At 33.7% G+C, this 27182-nt stretch overlaps 1 protein-coding gene across 3 annotated transcripts; it reads left to right on the top strand.

Moving 5' to 3' along the window:
- The first annotated feature begins 21 nt into the window (after positions 1 to 21).
- Positions 22 to 25942, top strand: LOC120337462 (uncharacterized). Of its 3 annotated transcripts, none has more exons than XM_039405227.2 (24): positions 22 to 459; positions 8075 to 8158; positions 8660 to 8796; positions 11118 to 11241; positions 11984 to 12190; positions 12276 to 12413; positions 12523 to 12711; positions 13164 to 13345; positions 13458 to 13623; positions 13899 to 14017; positions 14273 to 14417; positions 15511 to 15593; positions 15902 to 16145; positions 16499 to 16623; positions 16927 to 17381; positions 17544 to 17677; positions 18079 to 21033; positions 21377 to 21483; positions 21881 to 22024; positions 22296 to 22498; positions 23101 to 23275; positions 23440 to 23673; positions 23783 to 23924; positions 24392 to 25942. In XM_039405227.2, exons 2-24 carry the CDS (start codon positions 8083 to 8085, stop codon positions 24811 to 24813), a joined length of 6906 nt encoding a protein of 2301 aa, XP_039261161.2. In that variant the 5' UTR covers positions 22 to 459; positions 8075 to 8082; the 3' UTR covers positions 24814 to 25942. The 3 variants fall into 3 exon arrangements, with proteins under 3 accessions (XP_039261161.2, XP_039261160.2, XP_039261162.2); XM_039405226.2 differs by having other exon boundaries at positions 22 to 497; XM_039405228.2 differs by lacking the exon at positions 18079 to 21033 and having other exon boundaries at positions 75 to 497.
- The last annotated feature ends 1240 nt before the right edge of the window (positions 25943 to 27182 follow it).

The raw sequence follows: 27182 nt of genomic DNA, 5'->3' as shown, positions 1-27182 counted from the left end.
CCATTTATTTGTTTTTGGACTCATGGGCTTGAGATATTGAACAACTCGGTTAATAGAAACCTAACCAAACAGTATTACTTATTTCCAGCTTAGTCGGAAAGATCGTTTGGACCATTTCAAAATCTTAAATATTTGGAATATAAATTACAAACAAATAAACTGGGCAATTCTGGATATAACACAAAAGCCTGCTAAAGTATATTCTGAAAAAGCTGCCAAACAATTCTGGATTCCGAAACGATAAACAACTGGAAAAAGATTGCCGACCGTGTTTTGTCACAATATGAACTTCGAATTTTAATAAAACTCGAATTGAGGTTGTTGCTGAGTCTTACACCGAATTAACTCTTCTCAAAATCGGAAATATTTAACGATTGTCGGCATTCAGCTGTTCGTCATCTTGATGGTGGAGAAGCATCGTCTAGTTTCTCAACCTTGAGACGTTCGTGATCGAAAAAGGTATTGAGATTGAAACAACAAAAATCATTTTTGTAAAGGTAAGAAGGAAATGTTATATATATGAATATATTTTTACGCTATAATTCCCTGTTGCACGACTTTGTCATTATTACAAGGGTATGATGGATTCATTGGTAAATAAACTACCGCCTATATATCAACATTGTGATACCTTCCGGACTTATGAATATTATATATATACGATTGAGTTCACTTATTAGTTTTATCAGCAAATAAATTTTTGACTACTTACATGCATTTTTAACATGGTTTGCACATTGCCAAAGAATTACGTTTTTACTGTCTGTTTTGATATGTAAAATGAAACAAAGTTTTGATATTACGGAAAGTTATTCCTATAAATTAAAATATGTTCAAATTAAAAATTCCTGCGGCAGTAATAAGAATATTTCTTTTAAATCGAATTTTATTATAATAGTAAAAAACGCTATTTTGATCAGTTCGTGATAAAAAACCATCTAATTATGAATCCTAACCCTACATTTACTTATATTAATTTTGCATTGCTCCTAAATTGCATTTTTTCTAGTCATATTTCATTTACGATTGTCGAATGGTAATCGAATTCTGAGTAAACCAAGCAGACTTAGTCTATTGTTCTTAGCCACGAATAATGGGTTTCAAAAATGCTTTAATTGTACGCGTTGCTCGCGAGAACGCTAGAAAATTAATGCTTTGGTTGGCAAATGTATCAATTAATCAAGTTCTCAAGTCTTTACCTTTCCCGTTTGATTCATACTTCATACGAATTTGGTGAATTCGTGACCATTATCAGACGAAAATTTGTTAGGGTCGCCCGGTTTCCTTTCTAATGTGTAATTACACAAGGAAATATGAGAGGATTATTTGTATTGTTGCCATAAGCTTTTGAATGGAATAAAGCAATTACAGAAATTTGGTTGAAGTGACTTGTAATTGTAAACGAATTAGGACAATTTTTATGAAATTATGCATCGCAGTTTAATCAGCTTATTCGTGAGATTCAAGAGAAAGTTGGGAAAAGTTTGTAGGAAGACGTTGTTCTCACCAGGCATGAATTATAAATGAACGAAACCCTTGTCCAACCAATGAGTCAGTTTTGAATTCACCAGCATCTTTCGAAGAAGATGGCGAATATGATAAAATTGAACGATGGCCAATATAAGGCTCTCGTGCTCAAATTGAACATTATTTCATTTTATTTTTACATCTAACCATTGGAAGTTTGTTCTGCTTACTACCATATTCTGCTCCTTTCTCCGCAGTAAGTGAAGTATGTACTTGAATGCATTTTTATATGCATTTTGCTTTGATAATGAATACAATGAACTATAACACATTGTAACCAAGAAGCAGATTAAAAAGAAGTGAATATTTTAAGAAGATCCCAAGACTGCAAATTCGCACTATTTTGCACACGTAACTAGAAGTACCGCAATTTGTTTATTAAGTTTACATTAGTTTGAGACGCATCTACCATTTGGCCATATATCTATTTCTACTACGTCACTGGGTTTTATTATCTCAACACTCGTGTAAAAGTGCTTTCAAGTACTTCATTACAAAGCGATGCAGATGTCTCTGACATATATCTGTCGGTTTTATATTTGAAGAGTCATGAAACAAACTACTTCCAAAAATATATTTTTTAAATTGCTGCAAGAAAAATGAATTGAGACTTTGTCTTTTTGCCACAATAACCAGTTTAACATTCCCGCATGTGCAATAAAATTTGCAGGTGGAAGTCACCGGAAATTACTTGCTATTCAGCACAATAGAAGGCTGTTATTTGCTAACTAGTTGTAACATGCAATTATGTAGTAAACTCCAACAAAGATTCTTCTATTTCGAGTTTATGAAATTGCTTCCTGTGTTTTCATTTTAAATTGAAGATTTGAGCATAAAACAATGAATGAACAAAGCAATGAGCATAAAAGCCCATTAAAGATTTTCATAATTTGCACCATATTGTTTATCGTAAATGTTGGAGTTTCCTCGTCGATTTCATTACGAATTAGACACAGAATCTAGAACATAGAATTTTTCTATGTAATATTAGTCATTCAAATTATAAATAACTTTGACTATTTTTACTATTTCGCACATAGTGTATACTTTCCATGGTGCGGAAATTGAAATGCATCACTTTAGTTTTACATTTGAACCTTTTCATTGTGTATTTGCATGGCGATAGATATGAGTTACATGCCATGAAGTATAGCTACATCAGAAATCAATCAAAAACAAAATAGGAGTTGGATAAAAAACCAATTTCTATATTTTAAAATTTTCCTTTTGTTTGGTCGCGCAGCTCCAAAATTTAGCAGATATAGTCATATTAAAAAAATAGTCAGATTGTGATTTGGCTTAAGTTTGCAGTAATGGATCCGGACCCAACTCAAAACAGTCTAGCTAAAACAGTGTTTCTTAACTTTTTTTTCAAGCAACCCAAATTTTTCAAAAATTTAAGTTTGTAAAAACTAGCGACCCAAGCCCTACCATATTATACAAAAGAATGATTTTTACATACTGTTTAATCTCCGAAAAAACGCTTCAAAGTGAGATCACGCTTGTTTTTCATCAACGATTTTTTGATATTGTGGCGTGGCTTTGCGCTAAGCAAAATAGCTTAGAATTACTATTGAGCAACACTCTAATATCAAATGAAAAATAAACAATGAAATTTCTAGAAAATAAAATCAATAACTTTTGTCATAAGTTTTTTTTTCCAAGTTCTGGGTCATTTTTGAGTCGCAACCCGTAGGTTCAGTTGGGTAGCACTGATTTAAAACACTTTTTTAATCTTAAAAGTTAAAAAAAAATTCACTAGTTAAATAGCGTTGAACATGTGCAACAACGAATCAACTCTGCTTTAGATAAATTTAGCAGTTTTTACAAAAATAGTGGTAGATTAATCAAACGTTTAGCTTAATGGCTCTAACTCGTACCCAGGAAAAGCCTATTTATAACTTTATACGTATTAGATTCAAAGCATCTAAATGTACTTGTTGTTGACTTGCTTTTTGTAACATTTCGCATAACCAACTTAATTCCATGTTATATGTCTACTTTAAATCAGAGAGAAATTTAATTATAATACATACCTTCAACGTTCGAAAAGAAGTTTAGTTGTCGTACATGATAATTAGGCTTTTTCGTGAAATTCGTAAAGTAGCAGAAGTAGACATTTCGACATTTTCAGATATAGCTCGGCCTAACTAAGATCTATAGGCTCAATTGAGGTATATTGTAAAGGAGCAGTCAGCGGCAGAATTGCATAGTTTAGAAGTACGTCACCTCTAACAGTAGCAATGTAAAATAATTCCATGACTACGTTACTAATTTTGTTTCAATGTAGATTGATTGATCAGTATGAAAACGAAAAGTTGATTTAATATATTTTTTGTTGTCGTAAATTTACTATAACTGAAACATTTTTCATTTCAATTGTTAAAATATCACCTTTATGGTCTAGCTAGGGGTTTTTAATTTAGTTGTAATGCAATTGTGGTTTACTGTACCTAAGATTTTTTCGATAATTTTTAATTTTTTTCCCCAATTTTCAATTAAGGTTGAAAAATATTACTTTTATGACAAATTCAAAATAAAGGAATTTATAGTTTGTAGATTGCAAGAAATTTTAAATGCATTTAACGTTTATTAAATATCATACCATATTCTTTTAACCTATAAAACTTATATAGTAATTATATAACTATTATTTTTGATTCTAGAGTTTGTTGTATTAATCTTAATTTATTCAAACACATTCTAATCCAAACAATTCAAAATCATAGATGACAATAATGCGTCATTAACGTTTAATTTACATAGTTCGATTTTCATCTTTATTACCGGATGATTTTATTTTATCGCAGATTCACATTTAATCTATTTAGCTAATGTTAAGCGATCCCTCTATCCAATTTCTTAGAACGCATTTGCGTTGACGTGATTTACCGTTACGTTCATTGCAAACCAGCATAACCATAAATTGTTATTCGCTAACTTAGTGCTCCAAGTCATTTGTATCATCTAATAAAAATACTATGATTTTGGTTAAGCATGGTCGTTATTAAAACTGTGTCTCCGAAACACTATTTTATTGTAGGCCTTGCGCGTCCTATCGAGTAATATCCAACATGGAATTTTATAGTTTTACAACCACTTTGTACGTATTGAAATCTGGAACGATGCTGCGTGAATGCATCTCTCCACCATATGCAGTTTTGAGAGACATGTTGCATTAGATAAAAAGACACCAGTCATGAGCAGTTTCTCTAGAATAAATGTGTTTGTTTGTTTATCTTTATAAAGTTTAGTTGTTGTATTAAGTGTTTTAGCTTACATCAAAAGGGATATTATCTAGTATGATGATCGTTAATAGTGCGTGTTTTAGTATTGGTTTCCTTGTAGTAAAGTAAAAATAAAAGTGTAAATATTATTAGAATCGGGCATCAAAAGGAATGATGTAGTAATGACATCACGAATTTTTCTCAACAACTTATAGACTTCCTCCCAACGTATAATCCTTCCTCCAAAAATAATTCTTTGCCAATTGGAATCGATAATAGGACATTGATATTTGACGTGTGTGTGTGGCCTCTCGCCAGCGATCGTGATATAATGGAATGATATTTTACTCAGGCCTCAAAAAACCACAAGCACATACCTTATTGTTATACCCCATATTGGAATTAAAAACTTACGTTTACTAATTCGAACCAATTTTGACATTATCTTGGCCAAAAATGGAGATTTTGTTAAAACTCAAATATTTGGTGAATATGTCATAAATGAGTAATTTTGAGTGAAGTGACGTTTATGTTTTCTTTTGTTTGTTTTATTTAAACCCAACATAGATTATTAGTTTTGAAATCAGATTAAAATTCCATCGCAATAAAAACATATTCGCTATTAAAAAAATCGAAATCTCATTTTTACTTTGATTTCCGCGTATAGATTCGAATAAACCAGCCGGGAGTTTGTAGAACGAGCATTAGTTGAATTGTATGTGCCAATCGTCCAGTTTTTGACTTTAGTTTAACTGAGTTATTTTATTCAATAATTCAACGCATTCACTATAGGGAAAGTCACCAAAACATTCGAGTGAATGACACGTTATTTTTTCAGTATCGGTCAGTCGATTTCTTATGGAAAAACATTTCCTCAGCTTAACGGCTGAAAATTTGTAAGAAATGACCAACGGAAATATTTTCCTTCATAAGCCGTGACGCCGATTAATATTTAACTTTTTTTATTCAAAAGGCTTGAGATTAAGGTGTGTAGCATTTAGAAAGGTAATTTGTTAGTGATCAGTTGTAAATTTTGATTAAAAAATATATATTCAAGATGAATATTTCAAACAAAGCAAGAGAGTTTTTGAGTATCGAGAAAATGAGTAATATACAATATTTTTTTGTGTCGCGGAATAAGGTGATCAAAAGTCAGGCCGCTCTCTATCAGCAATATATATATATAACCGTATGAACTATGAATTCCGGCGTTAACTGTATAATTTCATATCACTAAACGTTTATATTCACTCCTTTTGATTTATTTATTCCTCAAATAAAGCTGGCGTATTTGTAAATTAAACGGCCGTAAAATATTGATCGATAAAGTACTTTACATAAACAAGATGTACATCAAGAGAGAAAAAAAGTTGCATTTTTATGCCTAAGATCCATAATCATGATACTCTCTTTCAATGTACCAGCTAAATAGACAAGTTTTGTCCAAATGTAAATTTTGCACGAAATCTTTTAGTTTGCGAAACTTTGGAATTGGAATAAATCTTTGTTTGTTCTAAACCAGTTCAATTCAATTCCGAACCGTACCCTGAAGCCATTGAAAGCGTATTATTACTTTTATCTAATTGAACAAATGAAACGTTGAGTAAAGTAGAAAATACGGCTATTTTCTGTGAGAGGGTGACGTCATTTAGCTATCTTGCATGACGTCATCCAGAAAGTATTGACGATTTAAACAGGATTTCTGCCTTATAACACTTGCTGATGAATAGAAATTTACGGGAACAATCCGAAGTAAGACACTGTGAAGGAATACAGCATCTACTGTTATAATTCGCAAATTTCTGTTTTTTTTTAGAAATCAAACCAATTAGCGACTATTGCGTTAATGCTTGCATAAACTATAAATTTTCGATGAAAATATTTTTCTTTAAAAAAAAATTTGATAATTTGATTGTCAGTTTTCTAAAGAGACGAATTTCATTTAATTATTCCTAATGTCAGAGCTTGTGTTGTTTTCTTTTGATTAATAATTGCAATTTTGACGTGGAAGACCTTTGTCAACCGTTGATACAAATTACGACTTTATAGCAGGAATTACACATTGGAATAGTTTTTATCAGTATTTGGTAAATATTAATCTTAGAATGGCATGCATTGCTTATATTGAAATAATATGAAACCTATGAATTAATTTTATACAAAATATAAATCGTGAAAAATTCTTTGATTGCTGTTGGATAGTTTCAACCATATGACAGGACGTGTCTACCTATTGACAGCGTGTAGACAATGTCACATTGTGAACTTTTGCATATAGTATTGTGAAATTAAATTTGTAAAACATGACCTTATTTTTCTCTGAATATTTTGGATGTTTCACAACACATTGTTATAAAATTTTGGTAAGATTCGTATATTCGATATTAAAAGAGTTACTTTTATTATTGTACTCATTTATTGTAAGTAATTTATAAAATCGTAGTCGTTTTGTGTTATCAAATAAACATTTTGCTATTCATGATTATTAAAATTTTATGCAGAATAGACTGCATGTTAGTTTTATATTTGTTACGTCTTAAATGTATTAGGTTATAATCGACAGTGACATAGCATTGACGTTGCCATGCGATTTTGAAAAATGTCACGGACTCAACAAATTAAGCCTCAACAAGATTGAAATTTTTTTACACAGCGTCGAGTTATTTATCATAATTAGCGTTTTACCAACGACTTGAAAAATCGATGACGTCAATAAAACTTGACTTGTAGCGGATGGATGAACAATTAGTCAATAAGCATAATAAAAGTCATCCATGCAGCTGCATGTTTAGTTTTTTTTTTTAACTTTATATAGGGTAATTACCATTGTTCAATGCAGTTTATTGCATCAATGGGGGCAAACTTTTTAACCAAGAATTTGCTTTAGGAATACAATAAAACAGCACCAATAATCTCAGAAGAAGAATAAAAACTTGAGAAATTGGGATATGGTTGTTTGAATAAATATCAGATTTTTGCCTATTATGTGTACATAAATATAACTCGAAGGGGTGTCGGTGCAGCCGTTGACGTTGTATATATGCATGCAAACTTTCTGTAACAAAGTACCAAAAATATGAACATCAGGCGTACAGTATCAAGTATAGATTACAATTGAACAAATTACAATTCGGACCACTAATAGACAGGAGAATAGTATGGAAAGCAGATGATTCTGGACTGTAAAAAGCCAAGAACGTGTAAATTTTATTTTTACAAAATGTGTTGTATGTTATAGTATTGTAACATTGATTATTTTAATCTAACGAATATTTTTTTTTAATTAAATTTTATATTTAAAACCTGTAATTCATTTTCAGATATAAAGATGGGTAGGGGCTATAGATTACTTTCAATATGCTTCTTGCTGACATCATCTTTCTACCTGCTGATTTCTGCTATAAGTGAGTAGATGACTAAATAAATATATTTTATTACTTCATTTCTATAGTTTCGTCAGGTTTTCCAGTATACTATAAAATATCTTGATGTCGATATTATGACAAACTATTTTATATGTGTTATCTTTTATTCATAAAACTGCTAAGCTTGGTACAAACTTCCGAAACATTTGGCGAGATGTCAATGTCAAAACAATCATCCAGATTTTCATCGAGGATTACAATGTTATTCTTGACAAAACTATTACGTAATGTTTTGAAAGTATAAATATTCTTGGCATTTTAAGTCATTATTAAGTTACAAAGTATTATAAAAGTTTTTGAAGCTTAGAGATTTTAGACACGGTGTACATCCCATTTTTTTTGAGTTGAAATTATGAATTGAATTCTTTTTAATCAATAATTATTTGCAAATTTACGATTGTTGAAGTAAGATATACAGCTACTGATAATTGTTTACTATTTAAAATTGTATTCATAAATTTTGTGCAATTCATTTTTAAGGTCCCCCATCCAATTTGAGAGTAGTTAATCTGAGAAGCAACACTGTAACAGTATCATGGACTTCACCGACAGAACCAACAGATTCTTTCTCCATTTCTATATCACCACTGGATGACGGTGAATCAGCTTTACCTCAGGTAGATCATCATTTTCTTGTAATTTTATATAGACAATAATTACTTGCTGTTCAAATTGATTATGGATTTAGTTCATGATAGTAGAATGTAGATGGTGGAAGCATGGTGATTTTTGGACGAATTCATAATTTTTTAGATACGCGGATTTGCATGGGTTGATTATCCATAAGAAGACTTAAATCACGGTAAAATGAAATTGAATTTGCCATCGATTAGAGTTTGACACCTCAATAAAAGTCAATTTGAGCATTCAAACATTGAGTCTTGAGACAGTTCTTAGAATTAAGTCTTTCCTGCAAAAAGGTTTAATTCGCTTTGTAAATTATCGAGACGTACAAATGGCTTTGACCTCGAACTTTACGACGCATTTCCCACGTAATGCGACTAAGTATTTGAAATAAATTGAATTAAATGTGCAGAATTACGATATAATTCGACTTGCACTATGACTTTTATCGACGTAAAACGTTTCTTAAGGGTTTTTAAAACTAATAATTAAGTTTATAATGTGGAATACTTCAGCATATAATTTGATGTAAATTAAACAATTTTGTTGTTCGAGTGCCGATTTTATAAAATATATAGATTGTTCTTGAAAGCGCACGAGCAGAGTAATTTCAAAAAGGCGTGGTAACAATATCCAATTTAAAACCGTGTTCCTGACTATATTCATTCTCTCTGCCTTTCTGTTGGTGGATCCGTATGTACGGGCTGCAAGTCCAATGTGAAAAGAATCAAAACGGCCTAATTAAGTGGTTCAAAAGCCTTGCATCAGACTTTCACAATTTTATTATTTATGATTTTGTCCAACCGAAGTAAAATTTCTTCGGACAAGCAGTTCACAACAATGATAAGTAAATGTTCGCAACGTTTTCATAAAAACAACATATCCCGACATTCAGTACGATGTGTAACTTCTGGGAATAGTTTCTCCCAGCAATCGCACTTGCATTCCCGGTCATTAATTAAAGTGTTTATTGGGCAGTTTAAATTTTGAAATTTTATTTGTAAATATACAACGGGATTGCTACTATTAGCGCATATTTGACCTGTAAATCTGACTTGTACATACTAAATTGCCCAAGGCTAATTTTCTAAGGTCGTTAGAGCGCATTGCCGTATCAAATACAACTCGTAAGCATTACGAAAGCTTCTGTGGGAATTGATACCCTTGTGGAATTTATTTAGAATGATCATTATGTGTTATCAGTGAACACTACTGGGCTACATAAGTAATCGAACTGTATTTCTTTAACCTGGCCAAATTTGTCGTTATTACCCCCCGATTGAAAGCTTATATTATTATATTTGGCTATTCTGTTATTATTTAGTTTCAGATGCTCGCCTGTATATATAATGCAACATGATAAAACAAATATTTTCATTAATTTGTTCTGGTTTGTCACAGATTTTCAATCTTACTTAGTCGACATCATAATATTATTGTCATCGTCGTTAAACACATTATGTTTTTTTACTGTTTTCTTTTTTTACTTAACACTCAAATACTTCAAATAAACGTATCTCTTTGTTAAAGTTAAGTCAATCCTTTAGGGCTTAGGCCATCGCATTACCGTCGTGTCATCGAAACCAAATAGCCCAATTATCACGTACTCTCTTATCGGTTGTGACGTAAAGTATAGTTTAATGTGGTAACAATCGATTCCATGAAGGGACAGAATGGGTGAAGACAAATGCATCGTTCATTTCTATTATAACAAAAGTTTGAATGATTATATAACGAACAAATAATTAGATTGTTGTGACATAAATGTTACTTGTAGTATAATTGTACAGTGGTGAAATACTTCAATATAGCGATCCATTGATGGCATTGATTTACATGAAAATTACAACATTATTTTTCATTTTCCGGCAAAATTTTCCTTATTTTATCAACAATTTAGTTTTCCGATTTAAGAATTGTTTTCAGTCCATATTTCTACGAGATTGCTAAAAATTGTGCGGAATTTTTTGTGTTGTACTTCACTAATGAGTATAATAATTTTTGTGGTATGCCAACTGTAAATATAAACATACCGGCGTGCGGTCACACCGCATCACAAAACGTCGCATCTAAGACATAAATCTGTGTATGTTAGTTCTGCTTTTGATTTAAATATAATTTCGGCTATTCTGTCTATCGAATATTTGGTGCAATACTGCCCACTTTATTATTGTGATTTAGTTTTAATTTTGTTTTGTGGTATTTAGATTTCACGGAGTACCATTTATACGAATTTCTAGTTTTTTTTTATTAATATTACACAGCAGTTTACAACTATAACTTACTACATGCCGCTATATTTATTATTTTGTAGTTCTTCAATTCAAGCCATGCTACATGGGACAACTTGGTATCTGGGAAAGAGTACACTGTTGAAGTCAGGTCTGTTGTGGATGGCGAGGATCCAAGTTTACCGGCTGTTCTTATTATAACCACTGGTAAATACGCCTTGTATGTTTCCCAACATATTAGTAATTCACGATCAAAAACATAGCTTATATTTCAATGCTTGGTAACAAAATTAAACAAAGCATTAATTCACCGAGAAAACAACATTGGCTTATAGTTACTATACTTTTTAGCATTTGAAGCGACCTTTAGAATATAGGTAATACAGTATATATACCTATGCATTTTCAACAAATATGAGAAAAAAGGGATTTAATTAATGGCTAAAAAATGAAAATATTCTAAGACTTCCAAATATTGGTTGTGATAAGGCAAATATTTGAATTACGTTTGCCTGAATTTGAATTTGTCTTTTTGGCATAGTTGAGAATTTTACAAATTTTGTTTATTTCAATCATGCTTCCCATGCAATCGTAGGATCCCAAAGTGAAAACAGTGAGTTCCATGTCTTACCTAAATCATCAATTTCTGTTGATTATTTTGTATTCAAAATTTGGTGCCCCTGAAGTATGTGCACCAAGATGTCGCATACCCTGAACCCTAACCTGGTACACAACCTGAGTTCAGGTTGTGCGCCATCTTGGTGCGCATACTTCAGGAGGTCCCAAAATTTATGCCTTATTATAAAATATATGTGAAAATGTCATTTCATGATTTTATCCGCGAGAAATCTTTTTGTAAGAAAGTGATGTTTTTAGTCCAAAAAATATTGTTCAATATGAAAAAATGTTTTAATGAACGGTCTTATTGAAAAGTTGACCTATTTTTCAGTGCCAGCTTCACCTTATAATATTCAAGTATCAAAATTTGTGAATCCTCTCATAAATCAGTACCGAGTAACCGGTTCAAAGACAATGATGTATCCGGTATACGGCGCTGTAGTATCGTGGGAGATGCCAGATATGGGAATGCTCGATGATTTTGTTTTAACTGTGGATCCACCACACGGATCGGTCCGAGTTCCAATAAAGTTAAAAAGTAAGTTTAATAGTTTGCTTCTTTAACCTGTTTATTTTACTATCTTCATCTACTTATCTATAAAATTGTAAACTTTTGTCGTCAGGTGGAATATCTTCGGAAGCGCGCACTGAACAGCGCCGTATTGTTTGGGAGCTATTACCTGGAGTCGCATATGAATTTACAGTTCAAACAAAAAGCAACGGGGTTCTCAGTAACCCTATTACCGGAAAAGAACGAATGCGTAAGTGTAACTTATTTTCCAATACTAATAGACATTTTGTTTTTTTCGTGTTTTTCTATAAAATCAAATTAAAGTAAAAGTGTAAATAAAATTAATTACATTTTCATAGCCCCGGAAATACCTGGTTCGATAACAGTGGAAGAATTGAAGTCAACATCTGTAGTAATATCCTGGGAAGGAAACCACCGTGGCATCCTGGATGGATACGCAATTGAGACTGAGCCTGTGGGAGGAATTGCAGTTCAAATTAGTGATGATCCTTTACATCAGAGGAGAAAAGTCGATAACCTAATTCCAGGTAAGCTAGTTGTTTTTGTAGTTTGTACACTTTGTTGTCTAAAAGTTAAAAGCTGAGTCTATCAGTTAGTACCGAACGGAGATAGGTAACTATAGGATTCACGTAAAGAAATTGCAAACTGAAAATTGCAAATATAATTTTAGTGGTTTGCTTCATTTTTGGGTCATGCGATCATCCTAAATATATATCTTAATCATTATATATATTTTATAGCCACAGCCAGTCATGCCTTCATGTATATCGACCCAATAGTGTTCTGACTTTGTGTAGAGGAAAAGATGTCAAATTTTGGACATAGAGTGTACATATAAATCCTTTTGCTTAATTCTTGTTGTTGTTGTTGCTTTTGTTGTTGAAAAAAAATCGCTTTTCTTCGCAACTAATATGCCGACCGATGACACATTTTTATTACTTAAAGTTGATTTGAACATTTTTGTAATTGTTTTATAAAGGCACGACATATGATATTGAAGTGTATAGTACTATGGATGGTTTGTTAAGTTTTAAACCAAGTGTAATTGTGATCAACACTCCTCCTGCAACTCCAAGAAAAGAAGTCAAAAGCGAACAAATAACATCTGAATCAGTTTTCATCACATGGAATCCTCCGCCAGGGCAATTCGAATATTACGAGGTAATTTTTCAACAGTTTGTATTCGTGTTAATATTTCAGAATCACTTAGTTGTAATTTCATATAAAATATTTATTTATGATTTTATTTAATTTATTATATGACTTTTAATAGATTGTGTACTACCCAACTGATCGCGACTTCGGCCGTCTTCGAGAACGTGTTTGGGATGCAAGAGTTAATCTGACTCGACTTGATCCAGGAAGTTCCTATCAAGTCGAAATATTTTCTTTTGGGAACGATCTTTTCAGTGAACCATTGCTAGAGACAGTGTACACACGTAAGTAGATATCTGGATTCATTTCGTTGAAAGCCTAAAACGGTATATTGGAATTTCGACTTCATTAGTTTATTGTACTTGTCTTTTTGATGTTTTGACTATTTTCACACAACCTCATTTTTTTCTTGTTGTCACTTCTACCTGAGCTTTAGGTGAGTATTTATCACCTAGTCGTGACCTGAAAATAGATTAAAATATTGAAATAATAAACTTTAGATATACGCGGCTAAATAGGCTATATAAAAGCTATTTAATATATACCACTTCAATTTTAGGTCCACTGCCACCAAATAAAGTAAAGACTACGTCGACACATGACACCATTATTATGAGCTGGGAAACTGTATATTTTGATGGGGGAGCAAAGATTGACTACACCATTGTTGGGGAAGAGGTAAATTCACTAAACAAATTCATTCTGAGAATAATTGCACAAATTTTTATCGTACACATGCGTTCAAACCTGGTGCTGAGATCTTAAAAAGCATAATGAGAATTGCTCTATAATACATGTTTTTTAAGTTCAAATTTTCCGCAAACATTTCACAACAGATTGCGGTTTGCTCATGACTAAATACGTTGTTTCTCCTGGTCTAGTACCTATCATTTATAAAAGTTTATTTAAAACCACATATTTCTTTCTCCTCAGAATGGAACAATTACGAAGTACTTGGGCCCTGGGATTACTGAATTATCTATTACCGAACTTGAGCCAGGGAGCGATTACGTCATCAACGTGTTTACTGTGAAAAATGGCGTTGAAAGTGATCCAGTGACTGTACAAACACGAACAAGTAAGTTTGGTTTGCTTAATTAATATCTGTTTGACAAAACAACAACAAGATGGTGTATTTATTCACAGGAAATACCGAAACAACATTTGGGGTCATTTATAATTATGGACAAACAATAAATTAACTGTAGGCAGTCATAACCATTGAACTTGTCCCGAGATTGGTTAGGATTAAATGATACAGTTATGCGAAAAGAAATAGTAACTACTAATATGCAATTAATTGGTTAAGCGTCATAAAACCAAAAACTCGCATCATTAACGGACTAGCCAAAACACGTCAATTTGTCCCTTGGGTCCTTAGCTCGAGACTATTACTTAAACATGAAACTCATTATAAGAATATCATTTGAAGAAGCGTTAGCATGTGCTAGCGGAGTTGATTCTAGACAGTACTTCTTGAAATTTTATTAATGATGTTTGGTATGGGATGATATAAGGCTAAGTGGTAATTTGTTTGGACAGAATTTGCTGTTGTTTGAGCACAAAACACAAAATGTATTGTTTAACATAACAGATAGAATGAATGAAAGAAGTGCAGAAACTTATATTAGAGCAGTGTATGTTCATTGCAATTGATTGCTACGTCAAGATATTCACATATTTGTAATTCACAACGAATGATTGAAACATTGGTATTGAAACTAGTAGTTAGTCATAGTGTCTATAGAAGAATGACAATGAAGAGAAAGAAGCGTGCAGTGCAGGGCCATTTTCTTTTAGCCTAAGCCTGTTGCCTGCTAAATGTTACTACAGCTAGTGTTCTTATTTTCACGAAAGTGTTTATGCAATATATGTTCTATAAATTTCGGTGCTGCACAACAAAATATTCCTATAATGTTTAATTTCTGTCAAAATTTCTTAGAAACGTAGGTATAATAATACTATACCATTAGAATATTTGAATTTCACAAGATATACGACATTTCAAGTATAACTATCATATTGCAAGTGAATGTATATTGACTGCATTTATCTGAGATGCCACCAAAGGTAAGACTCAGAGCGGTGAGAATAGCTAATTCTATCAGACCTAAATAGTTGATGCATTTGTTTACGTCAGTCATTTTGATTGATGTTTTTTTAATTCACAGACCCAGAACCAAAAGCGCCCCCAAGCGACAACATCCCGGTCCCGCCCGAAGCAGCAGCAACAGAAAAAACAGTCTGGACAGAAGTAAGGATGCGCATTTGATATCGGTGTCATAAAATATATATATAGTTGAAAATCTTAATAAATTCGCTATTCTTACAGCCATATTCGTACATATATTTCAAATGCGAGTTTGTAATACTTTTTTATTCAATTCATACAGAACAAACTAAGAAATAAAAGCTTTCTAATAAATATCTCCGACTATTTATTAGAAAAGACAAAAACAAAGTACATGCTAGTCGATATAGCTGTTTAGATATAGTAGAGTCCACTAAATATAACTATTCCATGGGATATCTAATGAGATTATTATGACTGTAATCATCCAGACCACAGGCACAACAGCGCAAACAAGCACAGCAGCAGCGGCAACAACGACACCAGCAGCAATTGCAGGTCTTGTCGAAGAGACAACAGCAGAAACAGAAAACTATAAAACAACAACAACAACAGCAGCAGCAGCAACAACAAGCCAATCAACAACGACAGAGCGAATCGAAAAATCGACAAGAAAAGAATCCAAGTTCACATCAGTCATCAACACAGCAAACCCAGCAACGCAAGCAGCTGTTGGTATGCGATTAGAATTCCATTATTCGGTTGTAAAATTATCATTTTCGCTTTGCTTTAATAATTACTCTAGGGTGAAATGAATCGTCAAATCTAGTAGCTTCATTTCGCAAAAAATTGATTTCAAATTTCAAACAAATTATTTTTACACCTTCCCGTCTTTCCCGCAGTCAATTTACTCGTTTTTATTCATAAACTATCATTATTCTGTGGTGGTCAAACTCTGTGATTACAGTTAATTTTAGATGTTGCATTCAAGTGAATCACAAGGTAGTGAATAAAGTGTGGATAAATAGTTTAAACTTTTAAAAATCATAACAAGACAGTGCATACATTTTCGCATACAACATTTGTAGGTACGCCAGTTGCAACAACGGCATCTCCTATTGTTACAACAACGTCGGTTCGCGGCTCTGCGGCAACGGAGGAGCAGCGTAGTACGACGACAAACGCAGATGCAACGGGAACAATACGATCGCAGGTGAATTTATATTATTTGAATAATCACAAAAAGGACATTTTGTCTATATATATCATTTAAATAAAAAAATGCTGCTTATGTGGGTATGTAATAATAAGAAGTTCAGATTCAGACACTGATGTGAATATATTTACATGCTCCGGTTATAATTGCAGTAATTTAAGAATTTGGCCTGGTTGACGACCGGAGGTTATAGATACGGTCAGCTCAACAATCTTTTTGAGTGACTGACTTTTTGTTTTTTAACCGTGTAAATGTCGTTTTTTTAAATGAATAATGAAATGACATATCGTTTCATTGAAGGAAACGACAGCTACGTATACAACAGCAACAAATGTTACAAGCGAGACTCGTGCACCAACGAAGTCATTCGACGAGGACACAACACCAACATCACGACAGTTCCCAGCAATCACAAAGGAAGCCGTCACAGAACAAACCACCGACAACCAGAGAGAAGGAAAAAAGTCACAATCAACAACAGAAGCCGCAAAATCACAACCGTCCGCAATTACAATGTCATCCACACCAACAAAAGCAACAATCGACAATACAACAGCATCAACAGCAGATCCCGCGGAACCAGCAGCACGCGCAAATCAATTTACAGGCGCACCAAGTACGATCCCATCACGATCCAGCTCTACAACATCAGAGACAACAACAAAGTCATTTGCCGCCACAACAGAAGCAACACATGCTACAACAAATATTACGATCGAATACAGCGAAGCAAGCAGAGCTACAACTCAGGAACCGTAAGTAGTTTGTACATTTTTTCAGCATGAAAGCTTCAAATTTACCAATGTAAGACAAATACTGGAAGCTCCGACTCCTTATTTGTACAATCGACGAATATTTTGTGTATCGCTTCCTTAATTTCATTCTATTCTTATAAATGAATATTGATTTCTATTAAGGGAAACAACCTACCCACCTCCGTTCCCCGACAAAGAAAATCCCGGACCGCCAGGCGACTTCAAGGAACTTAACACAACGACTTCGACAACCACAAAAACAACTAGCAAACCTTCTACAACGACTCACAATACGAGTGAGTCACTTTTGTATATTCTGGTGTTGAAATACCCACTGAGGGAAACATATTATATGCATAAAATAGGTAGTGATATTTTGGGTTTTTAAAGGCACTTTCAGTTAGGCCAAATATCGGAATTTGAAACGTTTGATATAGTGTTAGATGCATGTCTTATGGCTAATTTGATGAATTACATGCTTTTCATTCGAACCGATTGAAAAGTTGCTCTGTCATACCATTTCATATTTTTCATTGATAAGTAAATACAAAATTTCCTATCTTATGTTCACCAAAATATGTGATTTGCACATGTTTTGGATTTGGCTTTGTTTCTTCTTGAATTAAGCTGCTTACAGTTAAACTTAGTGCATGATTGCTTTATAACAATGCATGTGGCTTTCTTTGTTGCATCGCAGATTACGGCATGCCTCACAACAGTTACAGTAGTGAAGTTCACACTGAAAGAAAGAATAAACATATAAATGTAAATGCGTTTGCTAAGAAGTTGGAGTCATCGTATACTCCAATGAACCCATTTAGGAAAACCAGTGTTCCACCGGATGTTACTTTTGAAAAGTTTCACCAACTAGATCCTATTGCGAAAGCCGGAGAAATTTTCTTTCCAAATACAGTTGGAATTGGGTCTACGATTGGACCGCATTTTTCGCTACCGAATATAATAGTCGGCAGAACTGTGAAACCTTTCCCTAAAACACAATATTACCCGTGGAGAACAACAACGGATCCTCGACGTGTAATTCAGCAATCTACTGAAACTTTGAGTACATTTACATGGCCGATCACAGTAAGTTCAACAGACCCGACAACAACGTCCAGAAGTACAACAAAGAGCCCTTTATTTCCTTTCTGGACTTTTACATCGACAACTACATCAACTTTAAAGCCTCAAACTACTTCTGCACCACCATACAGTTCGTTTACATTGCCTCGTAGACCTTATACGTGGATCCCTACTACTCGACCTGCGGTGGAAAGCCGGTTAACAAGAACTTCAACACAATATCCGCCTGTTGTTCCATCGTGGACTTCAATAAAGTATCCGAAACCAAGAAGCACTTCAAGAAAAACAGTAACATCGTCGCTTCCAACAACCGAATCGACGTACACTCCCTTTACGTGGAGATGGACAAAACAAACGATTCCAACATCTTCGACAACGATGCGCTCGCAGATACCTAATGAATGGTGGAAAACTACCACACGAGCTACTCAACCTCAACCAGTACGATCGACTGTTACGTCTTCCAGGCAGCCATCCGTGTATACTATACCTACCTGGCTTACTCAAACACCAGTTACGTATCGTAGTACGAGCACAGCGGCGTCGAAGGCAACAAGATATACTACGTCGTCTTTTAAGGTATTGCCAACAGTACTACCGTCAGAAAGTACCAAACCTAATAGGCTCACAAGTTGGCGAACAACTAAAACTTCGCAACCGTCATTTCGTAGTACATATAAAAGTACTAAAACAACAACACCGACTGTTCGAACGAGAACAGGCAATGGAGACAGCTCAGTCACTCGGAAAACTACCACTGACATCAACAACTGGACGCATCTAAGTACATTTTTGGTGCCTTCAACATTTGCAAAAACAACTACTCGGCCGGAAGTTGATGTAAAGGCCTTAACTCCACGATTAACTCCGAAATATACTTCAACAAAATCAACAACTAATGCACCGTTTTACAGGGTCTTTCAGCACACTACAACAAATGCTAAAACACTCAAACAAACAGATTCAGTTCTTTCAACTCCACAGTTTACAGTCACGACATCGCCCCCAAGGCCGTCTAGTATCCCAAAGTCGTCAACATCGACACTTTTTACTTTGTCGTCTACCTCCGAGCCAAGTCCCAGAAGACGAACCACAGACCTGTGGTTTTCGGCAATTCCGACTCTCTCAACCGCAACAAAATCGACGAATCAAAGAGCTACACTTTCCTCCAAAATGGATACTACGTCATTGCCAATATATAAAGTGTTTACTACTGCTGGTATTCACAATAGGTCACCGGTGTCCACAGCTACCTCTTCGTCGTATACCTTTGAGCCAACTACCGGTGGGCAGAATCGTAACGCTACTTTGACAACTACAACCACTATGAATTCCGCAATTTTTCCTCTTTCCTCTGCATCATCCATAGCTTTCACCGATTTGTCAACTGCACCAAACACTGAAATACCTGTTGCAACAGTTGCAGAATCGGCAAAGACAGTAAATCATTCTATTGCAACAGGAGTAGACAATAATTCGTCCAATAATAATAAAAGTACTCACACGGTGCCTGTTAAAACAACAAATGTTCCACTTGTTATACCGGAAGGAAGGGCATTCGAAATCACAAAAAGGCCCGAACCTAGAAACATTAAAACTGTAGAAACTTTTCCAGTTATGTCGACAACTCAACCAGTTATCGAGAGTACATTAACTTCAAACCACTTCAATAAACCTAATAACGTCACAAAGATTCCCCATATAGAATTTCTAACCACACGAAGTAGTGTCATTAAAGGTCAAATCCAAACGACCTCCGGATCCAGTTTGAATCAAAATACTTCGGAGACCATTTCATCACCCACGCAAACCGAAAAGACGCCTGATGATTCGTCAATGCGTTATTTTGAGAGCACCGCAAGTGGCATTCCCCAACCAACGACTGTCTCATTTGAAAATTCCACCAATAGAGGTCAGGCTGGAACGTCGTCTACACAGAAAATGGGAGTTACACATAGGCTTGTTATGCCTTCAACAACCACCCTTTCTATAACAACTGCATCGTTATTGATGACGACCTCTATAAATGAATCACACCCAGGGAAGGCAGTGGAAAATATGACTGCAGCCACACCTATAATGTCCGAATTTTCAACTATAGCATTATCCAATATCACGATATCTTTTTTGAAAAATGTACCGGCCACAACCACAACTGCCAAAGAAACTCATTTTCTGTCATCTACCACTGATTCTACTCAGTCATATTCCAAAACAGATCAATCCACGGATCATGTCCACACGACCGGAACGACTACCACTGCAACAAATGGAACATTAAGTCCAACCTCAAAAATTGATGTTGCAGAAATTACTACTGACAGTCAGGTCATATTTAATACGACAAGCACATTGAATGAATTGAGAACTACCGATGAAGTTACGGGAAAACTAACAATGCTTCCACGTTTTCGGTCAAAACTGGTGACCCTACCACCAAGTGAACTGGGCGATTTGACGACACTGATTCCGAAAGATACGACAATCGGTAATACAACAACCGCTGAAGAGACAACAACAAAACAAATCGACAGTAATGTAACTCAATATAGCTATACGTCTGAGCCAGGTATGAATAATACTACTAAATTTCTTCAATTTTTACGTTGATAGTATCATTATTTTCATGACGTAACCATTAGCTAAAATTTGAATTCAAATTTTAGCTTAGGATGTTGCATGTTTTAATTCTCCGATATGCTTTTTTAGTCATATATTCACTCATATTGTATTGAATATATTGGTTCAGCATGTTTAGCTATTATGGCACCGTTGGCACGCTGTATTAGTTAGGAACGTTCTTTGATGGTACAAAACAATTATTGAAAACATTTCTGCTGTATGCTTTTTTACAAATAATTCAATAACTTGAGTTTGTGAAAATTTTTCATCTCATGCCTATCATTTCACAGTCACAGAAGAAGAAATAATCATAGAACACGACCGAGAGACAATTACAATAAGAAACGGTTTCAAGACAATTTGTAAACCGAATAACATAACGGTCTTCGTTGACAAAGTAAGAACAAGAAAATATAAACTATGTATATTCAAAATATATATCCAATGTTAAATTTGTAGTTAATCAATAAAGAGACAGTATTTGTGTGCTATATTTCACATCATTTTCCAAATCACGCAATTCGATTTCAAGTAGGATCTACTAAGAATTGGAATGACCAACTTTACTCCCTGGGCAAAATCTCTTCCAAGGGACTAGTACCTCGGTATCTCGCTCACAGTCAAAGGCAAAATTTGCTGGGTTGAACTTGTTTCTGTTTTTAGGTTTGAATTCTGACTCAGTCTAGCAAAGCCTAGACTTTTACCATATTTGATTTATTTAGCTATAAATGTAACAGTAATGTGTTTGGTTTTCATGCGTTCACACTATTCACAATGATTTTGTTTATATATAGAACGTAATTGGAAAGTATGAATCAGAGTTCGGACCGCTCCATTTTAATAAAGACGATGGGCAAAACTGCAAAGGTGTTGAATATGATAAATATTATCGATACACTCTTGCTCCAAACATACTTGGATGTGGAACCCAATTTACGGTAGGTGTCCGACTTACTTCTTCTTAATAACGAATGAAACAAAATAGTATGATGAAACACTCATTTGTTGTTTAGTGAACTTTTCTATTCGACTATTACAGCCACATCTTCTTCATTCTTAAATGATGAGAATGTCTCGCTTGGGTACGACTCGACTGCTAAGTTTTGAATTTCGCTGTTCCCTGATTTCAAGAAAATAGAAAAAAAACTTTGTTATATAACGTTAGAAGACAACAGCATGTAAATATAGATATTCTGATTTGTTTTCCAGGTGAATGATACTCATGTTAACTTCACTAACACTGTATCAAATCGCCGTAATCACGACTCGTGGTATGCTGACATGTTGGATCCTTCAGGACATATTCTTATAGGAGGAACAAACATAAAACCCTATCCACTTGTACATATGAATTTTTATTGCACATTCCCACTGGAAATGACGGTACACACGGATCTCATACCTGATCTCAGGTAAAGGAAGATTGCTAGTTATAATTTAAAGAAAATATGTGAAGTATATTACGTTATTTCGCAATATAAAGTATTTTTTGTAATACAATTTCTAAGAATAACGTAACCAAAAATAATGCGATTTTCAAGATATCTCATATTTGATACATGGCTATTTAATATATTGCTCGTTAAGCGACAGACGTATGTTGTGTTGCGCATGTCATTTGAACCCGATTGGCCTCTTTTTTCAACTACAAATAATCATTCATGAATTTTCGATAATTGAAGAATGAATCATATACAAGAATACTAATACTAATAATTTTTTGTGCTTTCGGGTCACCACGTGTATTCCCGATCGATTTCAGCCACTCACCACATGTCATATTCTGGTTCTTATCTAATGGTAGTCTACTTTCCATTTCAATATTTGCACAAAACAAATATAAAATTATACATTATCATTTATATCGTACACAGAACCAGTAATCTCCAGTTAGAGTAGTTCAAATAAAAATATGAGATGTCTTAAAAAATGCATTTTTGTTAAACATTGTAAGCATGATTAGAAAAAATATTTAACTCTCAACTTATTTTGATATTTATGCTATATTTTGTAGAGTTGAAGTCAAAACTTTCAATGTGTCCGGCGTGGGTGAATTTTCTGCCATCATGCAACTATTCAAAGACAAACAATATCAACATCCACATTTTGCTGCACCTTCTCTAACACCTGATCAACTGCTAAGGGTTGGAGTGACACTTTTAAAAACGAAGGACGAAGATATCTCAATTGTGAGCTATAATTTCATACATTTTGTATTGTTGTTTGACATCATCTCTATTATTTTCAAAACATATTTGAATCAGAATAGTCTTTCAATTTCAATCAGTTACAGTACTAATTTTTAATTTGCATCAACTGTGTTCAACAATCTGTTCTATATCTTTTATTCTAGGCTGTGAGAAAATGTTGGGCTACTCCTGTTCGTTTATACGATTATGATACCTTTTATCCTCTGATCGAAAACTATTGTCCACAAGATGGAGCTCTCAACAACAATTTAACTATATTGGAAAACGGAAAAAGCAAAAGATCAAGATGGGAAGGACCTGTGTTCAAGTTTGTGAAATACACAGAAGTCTGGCTACACTGCGAATTAAAAGTTTGCTTCGGAGATAGCTGCAATACGGTAAGCTCGTTAGCCTACCACTATTTGCCAAACGAAATCGATTTCATACTAGAATTACACGTCAGTAACTCTATCGTGTGTTTAAATACAAATTTGCGGTTTATTTCAGACATGCAGTCAACTTGGATCTCCGAGAGCTAGAAGATCTTTAAATCCTACACGCGGGGCCGCTATTGTAAGTGCTGGCCCAGTTTTTGTGAAACGAGAAGAGAAAATAGAGAAACAGGCTCCAAAACCACCAGTGAATACAGGTAACTAATTACGTTTTATATATACTCATACACTATGTATTGAATACATAGTTTTCTGAAAAAAAATGGTTTAAATACATGCATAACTTGTTAAAGTATAAAAATAACATAAAGAACGTAGCAACAGTATATCATTGCGATGGCTAGTCAAAGTTTTTTCAAACATGGCTAAATAGGATGAACTTTTATTCATGATTTTTAAGCTTTAGTTTTATAACTTGGATTATACAAACGTGTAGTTCTATGTTTCAAAATGTAAATTACAATTTGTTAAAACATTCAATTTCATCTCTGTCTACTAGTGTGACATCGCGTTTTACTCAGTATGTGAGATATATAAATAAATTCCCCCAAGTAATTTATCATATTCAAACTGAATTGTTTTTTTTTACAATATATTGATATACATTATACTTCGTAAAACAACAACTCGAGTTTAAATAACTAGTATGTTTGTATTCTCATAGATGCACAAGACGACTTACAAGAGACCACTGTCATCATCATTGTAGCAGTCCTGTGTGCCGTAATATTTTTGATGTGCGTTTTGTTTGTTCTAATTATGGTAAAATGTCGACGCAATCGTCGGGACAAAGACACTGACGCAATTACGTGTCCGGAATCTTTTGCGACATCTACATTAGGAAGTCGTAGAGGTGAAGACGCCTACTGGGACGCAGATGGGCAGTATAAAGTGAGATCGTCTCCCGTGCACAATCCTAATGCACCAGCTTCAATCGATCCGAATTTACCTCCTGTTCCGTGCATTTCAGCGAGTGGAGAATTTCCAGACAGCTTTGCAGTTGTTGAAGATGTCCCGTCGATTTTGGCGCCTACACCTAACTGTTATTCAAATCCAACTTTTGATAGTAAATCAGAAAACAGATAATTATGTTTTTTTTTTATTTCTAGGCAATGAGGCGTTTTATTTTTCCATTGTTCAAGTTGGAGATAATAATTTTCCTATCGTGGCGCCGTGGCTAGATTTCAATTTGAATAAAAAATTTGAATTTATAAAGCATTGGTCATTGAGAACTACTAAGTTTTCTAATGTAAAACAAACAGTAGCATTTTATGTATAAAGACTTTATTTCGAAAACCTTTTTCGGATTACAGACGTGAAAACGTCCAAAAAAAATTCATATTCCTTGTCAAATGTCGTAGTGACTAGACCCGGCAAATCATAAGTGTATTTCATTACTTTTATCTCCCATGAAAAAGTGTTATCTTCATTTCTTGCCAATGATAGACCAGTTAATTGTACTCTTTGAAAAGCCAATTTTTATATATTTTTGTTGATATACCCGCAAATGTTCTTTAGTATTAATGATTTTGATTATTCTTTATTCCTTTATATTTCTTTCTGCGTTTATTTATCTGCTTCTATTAGGTTGTTACGCTTTGTTTGTATCGGATCTTTCGGCGACTTGATTTAAATTTACATATTTGCACAAAATTATATAAAAAAAGTGTTATTGGTGATACAGTGCTATATTTATAATATGTCACAACTTCACACGAGCAAAGAGGTTTGAAAAGTGGCAATATTAAAGCTAAAAAGATTACAGACAATTTGTTTTGATAAGTTTATGATGAATAAATGTTTTGTTTATTTTGTTTGTTGTAAGTAGATTTCATTCAAAGTCAGAACTTAAAGATCATTTTGTGCTCTGTAATTTGATTTTTTTGCAGTCGAAATGATAACCTTTTAATTTCTCATTGATGGTACACAAGTTGCTATCGTTTTTTGACATTTCTGAGATAATTCAGAATATTTCCATGCCAAATAATCTCAGATCACTCTCAAATTCGGATGGTGATATATTAAAAATTAAAAATATCGTTTGTGATTCTTTATTTTTAAAATTATTTACAATAAGAGGCTGTGTTACTTTATTGCACATGTGCGCTAGTTTTTTTCTTTCAGTTGAGTAGTTTATATTATATAATGTTATACTATTTTGTCTTCTTTACTTATTCTATTGCATTATTACAGTTCTGAAAATACAAGAAAATAAGTATTTTATGTTGTTTTTTAACATGAGGATAACAAAATCGTACAGTGCAATGTCAGATAATTTATTTTCGATGACGTGTTACCACCTATTGCTGACGAATTAGGATAATTTTGATTGCCAAATTCAAATTTATCTTAAAACTCTGCCAAATCTAATCTGACTTATACGCCATAAAAACAAACAACGTGGTATCGGATATGATTCATTTGTCTAATCGTGGTTGAGAAAGCCGGTCACGAGATCGCAAAAACACCGAAAAATCCTTGAACGGACAACACTTCTAAAAACGATTGATTTAATCAATATCGTTCTTAATGAAGGAGAGTTCAGTCTTGCATGGCAAGACCACTGTGAATAAGAAATTTCATAGCAGACAGCTTCAATCATATGTGTTTGGAGTTGGGTGTGACAAAGACGAATTAATGACTTAATGACATGATGACTAAGATCGTAGAATCGGTTGATCTGAAAAACATCTCAGAAAGAGTTGTTGAAGTAATTAGTGAATCAAATAGGAGAAAAACACTAAAGAAATTGATTATTTAATTTTGGATATACTGAGATCATTTTAGGAATTTGCCCCATAGTATTGTAACACTTGTCTACGCTAGTTTAAATCCTTTATTCGAATACCAAGAAGATTGGGAAGTCGAACAATATATATTGAGTTTGGTACATTACAACGTTACAACAATGTTATGAGCATTGTCGCATCTTTAAAACTATTACTGATCAGGTTATTCCATCAATTATCTCAGAATTAAACCCCAGGCATCACAGAAATGTCTTAATTACTATTATTGTCTTTCCGGCATTCTTGCGCTACTTGGATTTACTGGTGGCATCACCTGTATTGTACATGCAATGTATAGTAATTAGGCCGACTTCACAAAATTATCATTGATCCTCAGCACAGCGCTTCACAACAATCACAAAACCTTAATCTTAATGCCTCAGTAAAACTTGTGAATAAAAACGAATCATAAAAACTTGTGTAGAATAGTCAAGTTCGCCATTGAGGTAAAAAACTTTTATAACCGCGCTTGACTACACAAATTATACAAAACTTCCTTTATTAGACGAAATTCTATTAGGATTGCGATTTACCTCATAAAACATTATAAAAGGTCAATATAATTGAGTGATTATGACGAAAAAAAGGTTTGTGTAGCCTACTTTCTTGATAGTCCTTTCGTATCTATACAGAATTGGTCAGACAAAAAGAATTTTGTCTGTCATC

Source organism: Styela clava, chromosome 10 (assembly GCF_964204865.1).
Source record: "Styela clava chromosome 10, kaStyClav1.hap1.2, whole genome shotgun sequence".
NCBI classification, from domain to species: domain Eukaryota; kingdom Metazoa; phylum Chordata; class Ascidiacea; order Stolidobranchia; family Styelidae; genus Styela; species Styela clava.
This window is presented reverse-complemented; position numbering and strand designations above follow the sequence as displayed.